The 14,217-nt window shown below is 43.0% G+C and overlaps 1 protein-coding gene across 1 annotated transcript in view; it reads right to left on the bottom strand.

Moving 5' to 3' along the window:
* Positions 1 to 5,529: 5,529 nt before the first annotated feature.
* RALBP1 (ralA binding protein 1) overlaps positions 5,530 to 14,217 on the bottom strand; it is a 57,632-nt gene continuing 48,944 nt past the window's right edge. The window contains exons 7-10 of the mRNA XM_032875760.1: positions 14,110 to 14,217; positions 8,379 to 8,500; positions 7,613 to 7,736; positions 5,530 to 5,882 (exon numbers count right to left, since the gene is read on the bottom strand). Coding sequence (XP_032731651.1) covers positions 5,616 to 5,882; positions 7,613 to 7,736; positions 8,379 to 8,500; positions 14,110 to 14,217 — 621 coding nt within the window. The 3' untranslated portion in view covers positions 5,530 to 5,615. The remainder of the gene's footprint in view (positions 5,883 to 7,612; positions 7,737 to 8,378; positions 8,501 to 14,109) is intronic.

Genomic DNA, 14,217 nt, shown 5'->3' with positions numbered 1-14,217 from the left:
GTCGGTTGAGCATGTGATTTTGGTTTCTGACTTTTGGCTCAGGTCGTGATTTCAGGGTCATGGGATCGAGCCCCAAGTGGGGGCTCCACACTCAGCCGGGAGGCTGCTTGACATGTTCTCTCTCCTTCTTCCTCAACCCCAACCCCTGCACGTGCTCGCTTGCTCTCAAATAAATGTTTTTTTTTTTTTTTTTTTTTTAAGATTTTATTTATTTGACAGAGAGACAGCCAGCCAGAGAGGAAACACAAGCAGAGGGAGTAGGAGAGGGAGAAGCAGGCTTCCCGCTGAGCAGGGAACCTGATGTGGGGCTTGATCCCAGGAGCCTGGGCTCATGACCTGAGCCACCCAGGTGCCTCTCAAATCTTTAAAAAAAAAAAAAAAAAAAAAAAAAACTGAAACATTAATTACTGAACAAAGGTTTACCACTTTTGCCTTCCTTTTATAGAGGAAATAAAGACATTTGGCTCTATCAGTAAACACATTTTGTGCTAGGTTGGAAAATTTACTGAGAGGAAGAATATGCTTTTAAGAACCATGAAAATGTGTCTATAAATCTGCCAATCCACGGACTCCTAGCTTAGGAGTCTCCAATTGTTTACTTCTCTGTTTTCACTAGGAAGCAAGGATCGTGAAGGTGACAAATTTTAATGCGTAGTGACAAAAGCTTCTTAGAAATAATACGGGTGGGGGCACGTGGGTGGCTCAGTCAGTTATTAAGCACCAGACTCTGGATTTCTGCTTAGGTCGTGCCCTGCCTTGTTGAGCCTGCTTAAGATTCTGCCCCACAACCTCTCTCCCTCTACCCTCCCATTCTCCCTTCCCCCCAACTCTCTCTCAAAGTTGGGGGGAGGTGAAAGGAAACACCTGTGTATGGAAAGTAGATAAGGAAAGTAAAATGATTGGCTAAATTTTCCACAATTAAGGAGAAAACCCAGGACAAAATCTGGACAGAAAAAACTTGTAGAAAATTTGTGGATAAGGAATCTTGGGAAAGTAATTTAAGTGTAGTGAAGCTGGCTGAGACTGGAATATAGATTAAAGAATAAAGATTGAATCTATATTGGAATATAAATGCATTAAAAATGTGTTTTAGGAAAAAAAACCATTTTAGTATCAAAAATACAGATATAAAAATCAGAATTTGGTTTTCTCTGTTAGAAGGACAAAGTTCTCTTAGATGATTGTTCTGCTCCTAATAAGAAATTGCAAAGGTGATCTTGTGGGGTTTTTTGTCTTGTTTTGTTTGACCTTTGGACAGCAATGATGTTCTTCTTCCCCATATTACTTACTCACTTTACACTGTTTTTATCAGGTATCTGATTAAGAAAACCCAGTCTTCACGATATTGAGAGTTTTCTGTTCACAACTATATAAACCGCCTATATTTACCTCAGTATCTCTTCTATTGTGACTTGCACTAGATAATTATTTTGTAATTATACCTGTCATCCTATTTAATCAAACTTTTGACATTTTCTTAAAATTCTCAATAGTTTTTTGTTGTTGGTTTTTTTTTTTGTTTTGTTTTGTTTTTTTACCTCAAACTAACTTCAAGATTTCCCAGAGGGCCCCTGGAAAATCTCAAAGGCTGTCTTTCATTAATTTAACAAGTTAAAATATGTGGGAAGCATTGTTAAATGCTTAGATTATATGTGTACAGTAAACCTTCGGCTATATGATGGGGCGCCTGGGTGGCTCAGTCGGTTGGGCATCTGCCTTCAGCTCAGGTCATGACCCCAGGGTCCTGCATCGAGCCCCCGCATCAGGCTCCCTGCTCAGGGGGGAGGCTGCTTCTCTCTCTCCCTCTCCCTCTGCCTCCTGCTCCCCCTACTGCTCACTCACTCGCTCTGTCAAATAGATAACCCTTAGGTTATATGTGTACGGATATATATTACTAACATAAGTAATCCAGAAATTGCAATTTCTAGGTACTTGTCAAAATTCTCATTGTCCAATTACCTTAAATGATGAAATAACTACATTTCCTTCTACGAAGAACTCATCAGATTATTAACCATGGGCATTTTTAAAGTCTTATCATTTACAGACAGTTGCTTTACCCTGATGCTTTTGTGAAAGTGAGATTCGAGGAAAGGACCCTACCAAGTACTCTGACTACTGACACTGTTGCCGAGTTACAAGGTATTAAACCCTCGGTGGAGATTTTGCACTGAAGATGGCTCCACCTGACATCTAGGCCTGTGCAAATGGCCAGAGATCTTAAAAGAGAGAGACCAGGAAAAAAAGCAGCCAACATTGAGGTAGATGGCTTTCTCCTAAGACGTGGGGCCAAGAATGTTTCTTTCTATTCCTTCCTTCTCTGACCATCTTTTCCCTAATTCTTACACCATGAAGGTCTTTAGGATTCTTCTGTTCACCTTTGCCTTGCCTTTGGCCCAGAAACTACCTTGTTCACATACCTCAAGCAGGTCATCGGCATCTAAACATCTGTTGGATTTATTACAATGCTGGTGATCCCATAGTTGTGTCTATCACAAGCTTCTGATTTCCAATCCCTTAGTTTCTTTGGAACAAGTTCAGCTCTTAGTCCTATCAGGCTCCCTAACCCTCGGGTCAATCCCTCGCTCTCCAGTTAACCCCAAACCTGGGGAACCTTGAATCCAGGCTCGGAGCCAAGAAACATACGAGAAGCTACCCAGAATACAACCACCCATGCAGTCCATAGGTCCTGAAATTGTACTGGCCTCCGTGGCTGTCAGCTGCCTGGCCCCAAGCCACAGATGCAGACCAGATTTCCCAGGAAGCCTTCATGATTCCAGATTCACTTCAACAGATTCTGCTCTTCACCTGGCTAAGCATGAGTGCAAATGCGGTGATCAGAACGTCTCCTCAGCCCCTGCAGGTCCTGAAGAATCTGCTGCTACAGCAACAGCTGCCCCACAGCGGCAAGCAGACCCTCAGCTCTCCCACCAGAGAGATTCCTGATACCAGGAAGGCCCTTGGTTACCTGTCAGCTGAGCAAGGAGGTGTCTGTGCTGTGGCCGGTGCCACTTGCTGCACTCGGGAGACACCTGTGCACCACCTGGGGACTCAGCTAAGATCTGTGAACACACCAGTTGGCATAAGTGACTCCTTCAAACAGGGCCTTTGTTGACTGATGTGGGTCTTGGGGACCATGGCTCTGGAGCACACTCCAGACACTGGGATTTATCCTGCTTATAGCCCTAATAGCTCCCTGGTCTGAATCTCTCAGAAGCTTTAAATCCATGTATGCTGCCACTTACCAGGATGCAAATGATCTCCCTAATACAGCATCAGAAAAGGAACAGAGATTGACCAAATTAAAGAATGTGAACCCAACACTGGGAGAAAACTGCAAAAACACCAGAATGGGAGCAGAGAGGAGCACGAATGCCTTAAGTTTTGATCCCATCTCTCAAGGCTGAGAGTCTCAGCAAAAGGGGGGTTAGTGTTAGAAACAAGAGGCCCAACACAGGGTCACTTATGTTAAGCCCCATGTCAGCAAACACAACTTAGTTATAGCTTCGAGGCTCCAGGCAATGGAATCTTCATCAGGACTCACCCAATCCACGCTAGTTAATCTGCCTGACAGACCCATCAGCCCCTAAAGTAAGTGACTTTGTAATAACCGACCTCTTCTTTTGCCAAGTTGGGCTGTCTGACCTGTGCTTCGTTTTGAAGGGCACTTTGCACTGAAGCAGGCCATCACGCACAAAGAAGCCGCAGCCCCGATCCCAGGCAGCTGGGCCGCACGATCACATGCTCCCTCAGCAGCAAGCACCTACGTGGGGAAGAAGGACAGCAAACCTTGCCACCAGCAACGAGCACAAAGTCCACCGAGGTGAGGAGCAGACAGCGAGTTAAAACAAAAGGTTAGGGCACTCTTGGACTGTAAATATCAAACCAACTCCGGGTCAGCCACAGGATGCTAACTACTTCAAGAAAGAACGTATACAAAAAAAAGAAAGTAAGACGCTGAGTTTGGTAGTTTTTTTTTTTTTTTTTCCTCAAATGGCTGTTGAATTTATTTGCTTGATCAATAACGGTCCTGGCAAAAATTAACCAACGCTGAGACAACTGTAATGAAATACTAATTTTAAAAATCCATGACACCTTGATAGAAATTAGAGTTTACACAAACAAAAAAAGGAATCTTCAATATTGCCAGCAAATGAAATGAATGTAATATGACCGACGGGACAGCAAGAAGGCTTTTATACGTTTATATTTGACACCTGACCATATTTTCAGTCACCATAATATCTTCTCTCCAGATTTAAAAAAATAGTATGCTGATTTCTATAACAAAGCTTTTTTTCGTACAAAAATCAAACAATGGCCAACAAGTCACAACAGTGCAATAGGTAGAGAATAAAAAACCGCATCAAACAGGTGCTGAAAATAAATAGGAACTAAGAGAGGACAGAGCCCTCGTGGGGGGTTTGTTTCCATCACCTTGAGTGTGTGGGGTCTGTCTTCACAGCCGTGAAAGCTGACCTACCTCATGGGTGCCACTGATTCCGACAGAGCGTGACTGGACAAGGGTGCCTGAGGGCGGACCTCCCAGATGCCTCAGTCACCAGAGAAGTTGCAGAAGCAAGAAAACAGGGTCGGGGATCACAGCTAGTCATTTAAAGGAAAAGTTTTCTTTTTCTATTGCTCAATCTTCTCAATTGGGAGTCCATCAGCAGGTTCACTGAGATGAAACAGGTCACTGAAAACTTTTGTCTAAGAGCATATATGGCTTATTCAGGCAAAGAGACTTTTACATTCTAGCCCAAGCAAGCAATCTCATTCTGTGTTAACGGCAGATCAGTCACACAGATTATTTCTGGGTTCAGAAACAGCTCCTCAGTGTGGATGCCTCAGGCCAGGCAGCTACCTGCGACCAACCCAATGAAAACAGGCGCTGATCACCAGCAGCGAGGAGCCCACAGGAGCGAGGCGGCTGCCCCGGGGCCAGTGGGCAGGCTCCGCCGGCAGCTCTGTCTGGGACTGGCTAGGCCATCCTGTGACTCAGGCTCGTGGACTGGGGTTTAGGACCATCAAAGGAGAGAGTGACAAGGGTGGGTAAAGGTTAACCTCAGTAAGAGCCGTTCTGGCCCATTAGGAGATAAATGAGGCAGCTCCCCATTATATAATCTGCACCGAAAAGGTGTAAAAGGCACGAGCAAGAGTGACTAGTAAGCAGAGATCCCGGAGGGTGAGACTGGGGGGCAATCCACAAGGCAGGAACAGTGTTCACCTTGTTTGGCTTCCCCCCACTGAACGACAGAAAGAGATCCTGATTCTGCTGTAATAAAAAAGCAAAGAAAGACGATTTTTGGTTTCAAAAGAAGCCACTCAAGGGTTAAAAGTTTTAAGTTAACAAAGAAAATTAATTAATCTTCAAATAAGCTGACACTATCTGGAAAACTCATCTGTCCCCTACAAGCCCACACCGCGTGCACTGCTTTGTCCTCCCGTGTAACCTGAGCCTGCCGCGGAGAAGTCACACGTGTGAAAAGAAGAGTCTAAGAAGAAAAGACATCTTTACAGAACGTACAGCAGAGCGGTGTCCACTCCGACTCTCAGGGTTACAGTAAGATGCACGGGTCTCGTCGGGTCTGGGGATCCTGTGACGCTGGGGCTGCTCAGATGGGCGTCTCCTTCCTGTCTCTGCTCGGGGATGGCTTGGCCTGCTCCTTGCCTGCCTTTGGCTGCTCCTTAGCTGCTTTTGTCTCCGGGCCGCTGTCTCTGGGCGGCTGTCCGGCGCCGCCACGCCTCTCGGGCTCGTCGTCCTCCTGCACCTGCGGTTCGGGCTTGGCTCGCTGCAGCTGGAGCAGGCGCAGCTGCACCCGCAGTTCGATGATGGCCTCCCGCTCTTCGTGAATCGCTTGATTCAAATGATTGTTCTTTATCTTGAGGAATGACAAAGGAACAGTTGTCACTCAAGGGAAGAGCGACACCGAGGAACAAGGGCATCCTACACAAGAATCTATTTCTGTTTTAGTCAACTTGTGAAACAGGGAGAACACGAATATGCAAATGAGACAATAAACACCTTGACCCGGAATGCACAAAATCCTCCTTACAGAAGAGTAAACACATCTGGAAAAGACACATCCAACAACAGAAAACAACTTGCTTAATGATCTTAAGTATTTTAGTGTTTAAAATGGTTTGTTTTAAACTGGCTCCTGACCACCCCCTAGGTAAGTGGAAGATAGAAGTGACTTTACCAGCCATCAGAAGTGACAAGTCAGAGACAGGAGGAAATCCGAGACTTGTCTCAAAAGCAGATGCCCTTGTCTGTTGTGAACGGCATCACTTCACACATGTCCTGTGCTACTTGGGCAAACAAGAACGCTATCGGTTCTACAGGCTTCACTCCTTCAGCAAAGCCGAGGGAGCTAATCCCAAACTCCGCTGAGCTCCCGAGGCGGCGGGCTAGCGCCTATGGCTCGGCAGGGGCCTTCACCCGCAGCACATGTGTCCCAGCCTCCCCTGCAGCCAGCTGTAGCTGGGCGCCGCGCGCCTCTGACAGGGTCGGTCACGTCGGTAAGGCGCTGCTTGCCCTTAACCACCAGGCGTTCTTGGGTTCCTTCCCTGTTCCTGCTAAGAGTGGATAAAGCCTAAGGGGCTACTCTGGACCCCACGTGTCTTCCACTCGTGTGGAGGGTGGGCGACCTAGACGTCTGCCAGGCAAGGCACAGAACTGTCTTGTTCCAAAACGGAAGAGGATTCTCTTCATTAAAGCAGCTAAGCCTGTACCCTAAGTACTACAATTCTGGAATGTTTTCCTACTTAGGATTTTCATATGATCTGTAAAACGTTAAGAAAGCAAAATAAAGTGCCAACACGATGCCCTTCTAAAGATGGGAAGCTACATGTAGGCCCAGGTCCCAACCGTGGCTCTGCTTTTCCCACAACACAGCCCTGGCTATGACAAGTGTTCTGAGCCTGGAGCCTCGGTGGGCTGCCCCGTCTCAACTCTGTCCGTAAGACTTACTGTTTTCTGTGGAATTCTAGTTTTCTATGCAGTGGGTGGCTCTGATCTGCCCCAGCTGCTGAATGTACCGGGATGAGAGAAAGTTACCCCACCATTCTTGGAATCTAAGACAAGAATGGCTTTCTCTCAACCCTGAGGTAAAACATCCGGAGACAATGATTAATCTGGGGTAAGAAGGGAAATTCTGATCAGGATCATGTAAATCTGTTGCTTTCATTTCACCATGAGCTTGCCTCCCAGATCCCCAGTGCCAAATTTATTCACACTGGCTGCTTCAAGGGTTGAGGGACGAGAGAAAACTTTGTCCCCATTTTACCCACAGGTGAGTCAGGCGACTCTTCCTTCTTCCACCAGCATTTCTCTTTCTGTTCATCTCTGGGAAGTTAGCCCAGATCTTCCACAACTGTTCAAGGACAGTCAGGCGAGGCTTCCCCGTAAGCGGGAGTCACCACACCCAGGGATGCCTGGTGAGGTGTCACCTGTGCTGTGTGCTCGGCCAGGACCAGCTCACGCCCTGCACACACTGGTGAGATGTCCCCTAAACTCCTCTCTACTCAGCCTCCCCGCTGTTTCCCAAGGAAAAGACGACTTCTAAGGGAAAGAGGTGACCTCTACAAGTTTTGGGAAGCTGGTGCTCACTTCTAGTTCTTCATTCTGCCTCTGTAAGTCCTCCAGGATGATCTGAAGCTCCTCTTCGTCCTCACTCTCACTCTCACTGTCCGAGGAGTACTCCTCGGTCTCACTGCGGCCATGCTGCTGACGGCTGCGGGTGGGAGATCAAGAGAAAAGGACAGTGAGCAGAGGAAGGAATGCTGCTTCCTTCCTACCCTTCTTTTAGATTCACCAGGTTTTCATGAATCAGCTTAATATAGCACCATTCTTAAGGCTTAATCAAGAAGAAACCTGGGCGGGGGGGCTGGGTGGCTCAGTGGGTTGAGCCTCTGCCTTCAGCTCAGGTCATGATCTCAGGGTCCTGGGATCAAGCCCCACACGGGGGGTGGGGGGGTGGGTCCTGCTCAGCAGGAAGCCTGCTCCCCACCCCCGCCCCTGCTTACTTGTGATCTCTGTCAAATAAATAAATAAAATCTTTTAAAAAAAAAAAAGAAAAGAAAAAACTTAGGGGCGCGTGGGTGGTCAGTCAGTGGAGCGCCGACTCTTGGTTTCAGCTCAGGTCATGATCCTAGGGTCACGGACTCGACCCTGCTTGTGCTCCATGCTCTGCAGAGTCTACTTTAGAGTCTCTCCCCCTCTCCCCTCACCCCCAATTTTAAAAACAAAGAGAAACTTAAAGATGACTGATTTGGATGCCTAGTTCTTTTGCATGAACGTCTGAGAGCTAAAACAATTTTATGTTTATATTTAACTAAATATTCTTGTAAACTTAAAACCCTCTGCTTTCCTTTACCTCTGAATTTCAGCAATCTCGGCTCTGAGGCGTTCGATCTCTTCTTTTTCTGAGGCAATCTGTCGGCGCAGAAACTGCTCCATGGCTAGAAGCTCCTCCTGTTCAGTCAGGATCTCATTCTCCTGAAATAAAGACCACTGGTGAATACCTTTGAAAGTATGAGTCTAGGAAAAATCACTTTTCTGGGACATTGTTCCCTTGAATTCTTTAGCCCTATACATACATAACACAAGTTATGGGAAAGCTTGGACTGCAAAGCTTGTATCCTGTTTCCTTAATGTTAAGGCTTTCTGAGAAAAGGCTCTCTGGGAGGAATGTCTAGATTTTTCTCAAGACATAAAATGCCTCCTAGGAATCCCATGTCCTCATTTTGCAAAAGTTCCCTATGAGGCCATCACACTGGGCACAAAGCCAAAGGTCAAGTGACTATGTCTGTTTTTGATTCTCAGTCCCTTCTGAACACCTTCCCGCCTCTCAGTAAAGGGAGTTTCTGTTTCAGGGTCAAGATGGCCCTTGACCGTGCACTGGGATAAGGACCCAGGAAATACAGAGCTGATGTCAGTATTACCTTAAAGCAGATCTAGTAAAGGCAAGATGTTCCCAGAAGAAATCTTTTCTCCTCACCAAAAGCTACCATCCTCCTCAACGCATGTCCCCAGAGATGATAAACAGCAAACATTGTGCTTTCACAGAATATGCATTTTTTTTTATTTATTTATTTGACAGACAAAGATCACAAGTAGGCAGAGAGGCAGGTAGAGAGAGGAGGAAGCAGGCTGCCCAAGAAGCAAAGAGCCCGATGTGGGGCTCGATCCAAGGACCCTGGGATCATGACCTGAGCTGAAGGTAGAGGCTTTAACCCACTGAGCCACCCAGGCGCCCCCAGAATATGCATTTCTAAAACTGAATCACCAAAGTGAGGGGAAGGAAGATCTACCCAACCCCTCCAACCTAGAAAAAAGAACCAAACCAGAATGTCAGAAGCAGAAATGTATGGCTATGAGAACAAGGGTCTACAGCATTTCCTTCCCAACTCCTAGGTATCTAGAGGATAAGCACCTGTGATCAAACCTGAAAGACACTGTCGTCAGATTCTAGAGGGAACCATTCAAAGCCTCTGGCAAGCATGAGTGAGCTCTTGGGAGATGGAATATGCAGTGTTCCTTCCCCATGGGTTTCTAAACACAGATGCCTTCCCTTTACCACAGTGCACCTAGTAAAACTAATGTGCTGAGAAATATCAGATTGGAAAAGCTTGAAATAAAGACATAATCTGGAAGCTCATCTTGCCTTCAGGGGAAGAGCTATGTGTCCCTGACAGGCAAAACATGGTCTTTCTCAAGTGACAGAAAAGGCCTAGAACTTGCCTGGCTTTAGGTATCCCACATTCATGGATTTCTGGGAGTATAGACTCTGCTGTCAGAGCCTAGAATTTCATTCATTTCTGGTTAAACTCTAGAAGATTCCAGAACAGAGTAAGGTTGACTAAAGAAGTTCAGAGGGAAAGAAAGGAGCTCACCTTCAGCTCTACACCTAGAACAACAGATACTAAAGAACTATTTGTCAAATCAATGAAAAACAAAACAAGTTATCTCCAACAACTTTCAACCACAAAGAATAAAATCAAAATATCTTAACATATTATCAGCAACAACAATCAGATAAAATCTGTTCTGTGATGGGGCGCCTTGGTGGCTCAGTTGGTTAAGGCACTGCCTTAGGCTTGGGTCATGATCCTGGAGTCCTAGGATCAAGTCCCATGTCAGACTTCCCTTGCTCTGCAGGGAGCCTCCTCCTCCCTCTCCCTCTGCCTCTCCCCCTGCTTATGCTCTCTCTTTTTCTCTCTCTCTCTGTCAAATAAAATCTTTAAAAAAAAAAAAATCTGTATATTACATTTTAAGAATCCCAAACTTTGTGGTCAGGAAGAACTATTAAAGTCCAATCTCATTAATATGGAAGAAGTACAACTAATCTGTAAGTTGGGGAAAACACATATAACTCTGACCTGTGTGTGGATAAGATAAGATTAAGCACCTAGGGGACACCTGAGTGGCTCAGTAGGTTAAAGCCTCTGCCTTCAGCTCAGGTCATGATCCCAGGATCCTGGGATGGAGCCCCTCATTGGGCTCTCTGCTCAGCAGGGAGCCTGCTTCCTCCTCTCTCTCTCTGCCTGCCTCTCTGCCTATTTGTGATCTCTGTCTGTCAAATAAATAAATAAAATCTTAAAAAAAAAAAAAAAGATTAAGCACCTAGAACAGTGTCCAGTAAAAAGTAATCAGCAGAAGGTAGTTTCTTTCTCCAGCAGAACACTTAAGGAAACGCCACATAAAGGTAAGAACAAATACAATAGGCATGATCCCTCTCAGGCTACCAAATCATCTTACAACTTTTTTTTATAAGATTCACACCTCTGTAGTTGAGCTTCTCAAATTTAATATATGACGACCATTAAGAGTCTTGAAACACACTCCTGAGCAAGCAACAGGTCAAAGACGAAATCTAATTATCTAGTAATGAATCAAAGTGGAAACACAACGTGTCCAAAGTATGAGATCCAGCAAAACCAACTCGAAGAGGGAAGTTTATGGTACAAATGCCCTCACCAAGAAAAAAGCCCTGAAACAACCTATCCCTACACCTCAAGGAACTAGAAATAGAACTAACCCTAAAATTAGTGGAAGGGAGGAAATGATACAGATCAGAGCAGAAATAAATGAAATAGAGACTAGAAAATCAATATAAAAGATCAATAAAACTAAGAGTTGGTTTTTCGAAAAAAAAAAAAAAATAATAGCACACCTGTAGCTAGACTAAAAGAACTCAAAACCATAAATCAAAGAGGAAACATTACAATTGATACCTCGGAAATATAGAACATTGTAAGAGACTACTATAAGCATTTCTACACCAACAAACTGGATAACCTGGAAGAGAAGGGAATGTTCTTAGAAACGTATTACCTACCAAGACTGAATCAAAAAGACTGAGTATCTGAACAGAGCAATACAAAGACTGACTCAATAATCAAAAATTGCCTAACCAAGCAAAAGCCAGGGCCAGATGGCTTCACAAGTGAATTCTACCAAATATCTAAAGAAATAATTCCAATCCTTTTCAAACTCTTCCAAGAAAACTTAAAAATGCTCCCAACCCTCTTTTTCCAAGGCCAGCATTACCCTCGTCCCAGAGCCAAAGACACTACACAAAAGTAACAGGCTGGCACCGCTGATGAACAGATGCAAAAATCCTTCACACACACCGGCAAACCAAATTCAACAACACATTAAAAAGATCACACAGCATGATCAAGTGGGATTTATCTCTGGAGAGCAAGGATAGTTCAACACATGCAAATCAATAAATGGGATACACCACACTGACAGAGTGAAAGATGAAAAATCCTATGATCATAATCTCAGCAGATGCCAAAAAGCATTGGACAAAATTAAAGCTTTTCCTCTCATTATAAAAAGTCTTAACAAAGTGGGTATAGAAGGAACAGATCATCGTAATAAAAGCCACATTTGGCAAGCCCACAAGTAACATCATACTCAAGAGTTAAAGGTTAAAAGCATTTCCTCTAAGATCAGGAACAACACAATTATGCCCACTCTCACTTCTATTTACTATTTACTACTGGAAGTCCTAATTAGAGTAATTAGACAAGGAAAAGAAATAAAAGGTATCCAAATTGGAAAGAAGTAAAATTGTCTCTGTTTGCAGACTACGTGATCTCATATATAGAAAACCCTAAAGATGCTACCAAAAAAAAAAAAAAACCTGTTAAACCCATTCAGTAAAGTTACAGAATATAAAATCAACATACAAAAATCCGTTGTATTTTTGTATACTAGCAAACTATCTGAAAAAGAAATTAAGAAAATCCCATTTACAATAGCATCAGAAAATAAAATATTTTGAATAAATTTAACCAAAGAAGTAAAAGATCTATTTAAACTAAAACATTGGTGAAAAAACTGAAGATACAAATACATGGAAAAATATCCCATGTTCATAGATCAGAAGAAATAATATTGTTAAAATGTTTATATTACCCAAAGAGATCTAGAGATTCAAAATTCCAGTGGTGTTTTTCACAGAAATAGGAAAAAACAATCCTAAAATTTATACAGAACCAAAACAGGCTGTTAGTATCAAAGCAATCCTGAACAAAAGGAACAAAGTTGGAGGCATCACACTACCTGATTTCAAAGTATACGGATTTCAAAAGCTTTATTTAATAAAACAGTATATTACTGGTGAAATAGCAACAGAGTGGAACAGAGAGCCAAAAATAAATCCACACATTTACGGCCAACTCATCTTTGCAAAGTGCCAAGAACACGTATAGGGAAAGGACCATCCCTTCAATAAATGGTGTAGGGAAACTTGTCTTCCACATGCAAAAGAATAAAACTGGACACTTACCTCATTCCATATGTATAAGTAAATTCATAATGAATTAAAGATTTAAATATAAGACCTAAACTATTTAACTATTAGAAAAAAATGTAGGTTTTTCAGAAAAAACACTGGTCTAGGCAATGAATTTTTAGATATGACCCCCAAAAGCAGGCAACTAAAGCAAAAAATAGACAAATGGGATGGCATCAAACTAAAAAGCAAAGGAAAAAGTCAAAAGAGTAAGAAGACAACCTATGGGATATGTGAAAATATTTGCAAACCACGCATCAGGTAAGGGATGAAATATTCCCAAATTTCTAAGGAATGCAACCAATTCAACAGGTAGAACACAACCAACCCAACTCAAAAACGGCAAAGGATCTGAACAGACATTTCTAAACAGAAGATCTACAAATCACCAGCAGATATATCAAAAGATGCTCAACATAACTTATCAGGAAAATGAAAATCAAAACCACAATGAGATATTACCTCACAACTGTTAGGATGACTATTTAAAAAAACAAAACAAAACAAAACAAAACAAAAAAAACCCATTGGCATGGAACTCATACACTATTATGGAAATGTAAACTGAAGGCAGCCATTACGGCAAACAGAATGGAGGTTCATCAAAAAAAACAAACAAAAAAAAACTACCATAAGATCCAGCAATTCCATCTCTGGGTTCAAACCCTAAGAAAATGAAAAGGATACTGAAAAGATACCTGCACTGCCATGTTCACTACAGCATTATTCACAATAGTCAAAAGATGAAAACAACTCAGTGGTCAATGCACAAATGGATAAAGATGTGGGTGTGTACAGACACACACACTGGAGTATTATTCAGCACTGAGAGAAGGAAACCCTGCCATTTTAGGATAACATGGATAAACCTGGTGGACATGATGCTAAATGAAAAAAGCCAGAGAAAGACAGACTGTATGATCTCACTTCTAGGTGGAATTTAAGAAAAAAAAAGTAGAACTTTTTTAATCAGAAACAGTGATTACCAGAGGCTGGGAGATAGAGAAGATGAGGAGATACTGGTCAAAAGATACAAAGTTGCAATTACAAAGGACAAGTAAGTCTAGAGATCTACAGTATCTAGATCTCTGGAAATACACTAAAGGAATGGATTTCAGGTGCTCCCATCACAAAAGAAAAAAGTAGTTAGATGAGAAGACAATGTTAACAAGCTTTATTGTAGTAATCATTTCTCTATGTATAGGTCTATTAAATCATCATGCTGTACACTTTAAATATGTACAATTTTTATTTTTTAAAAAGGATTTTGAAAAACGGAAGAAGAAGGTTAGCTTACCTGAGCAAGGAGAATATTTATGACTTCCTCATTTTCATTCATTTCTTCTTTGGAAACATCCTCTTTTGAAAGACTGGCAATCTCTTGTGCAATCTTGGTTTCGCATTC

This window comes from Lontra canadensis, unplaced genomic scaffold, assembly GCF_010015895.1.
Source record: "Lontra canadensis isolate GAN:19392208 unplaced genomic scaffold, GSC_riverotter_1.0 scaffold57, whole genome shotgun sequence".
Lineage (NCBI taxonomy): Eukaryota > Metazoa > Chordata > Mammalia > Carnivora > Mustelidae > Lontra > Lontra canadensis.
Note: the sequence above shows the minus strand (reverse complement) of the source record. Positions and strands in the feature narration are given on the sequence as shown.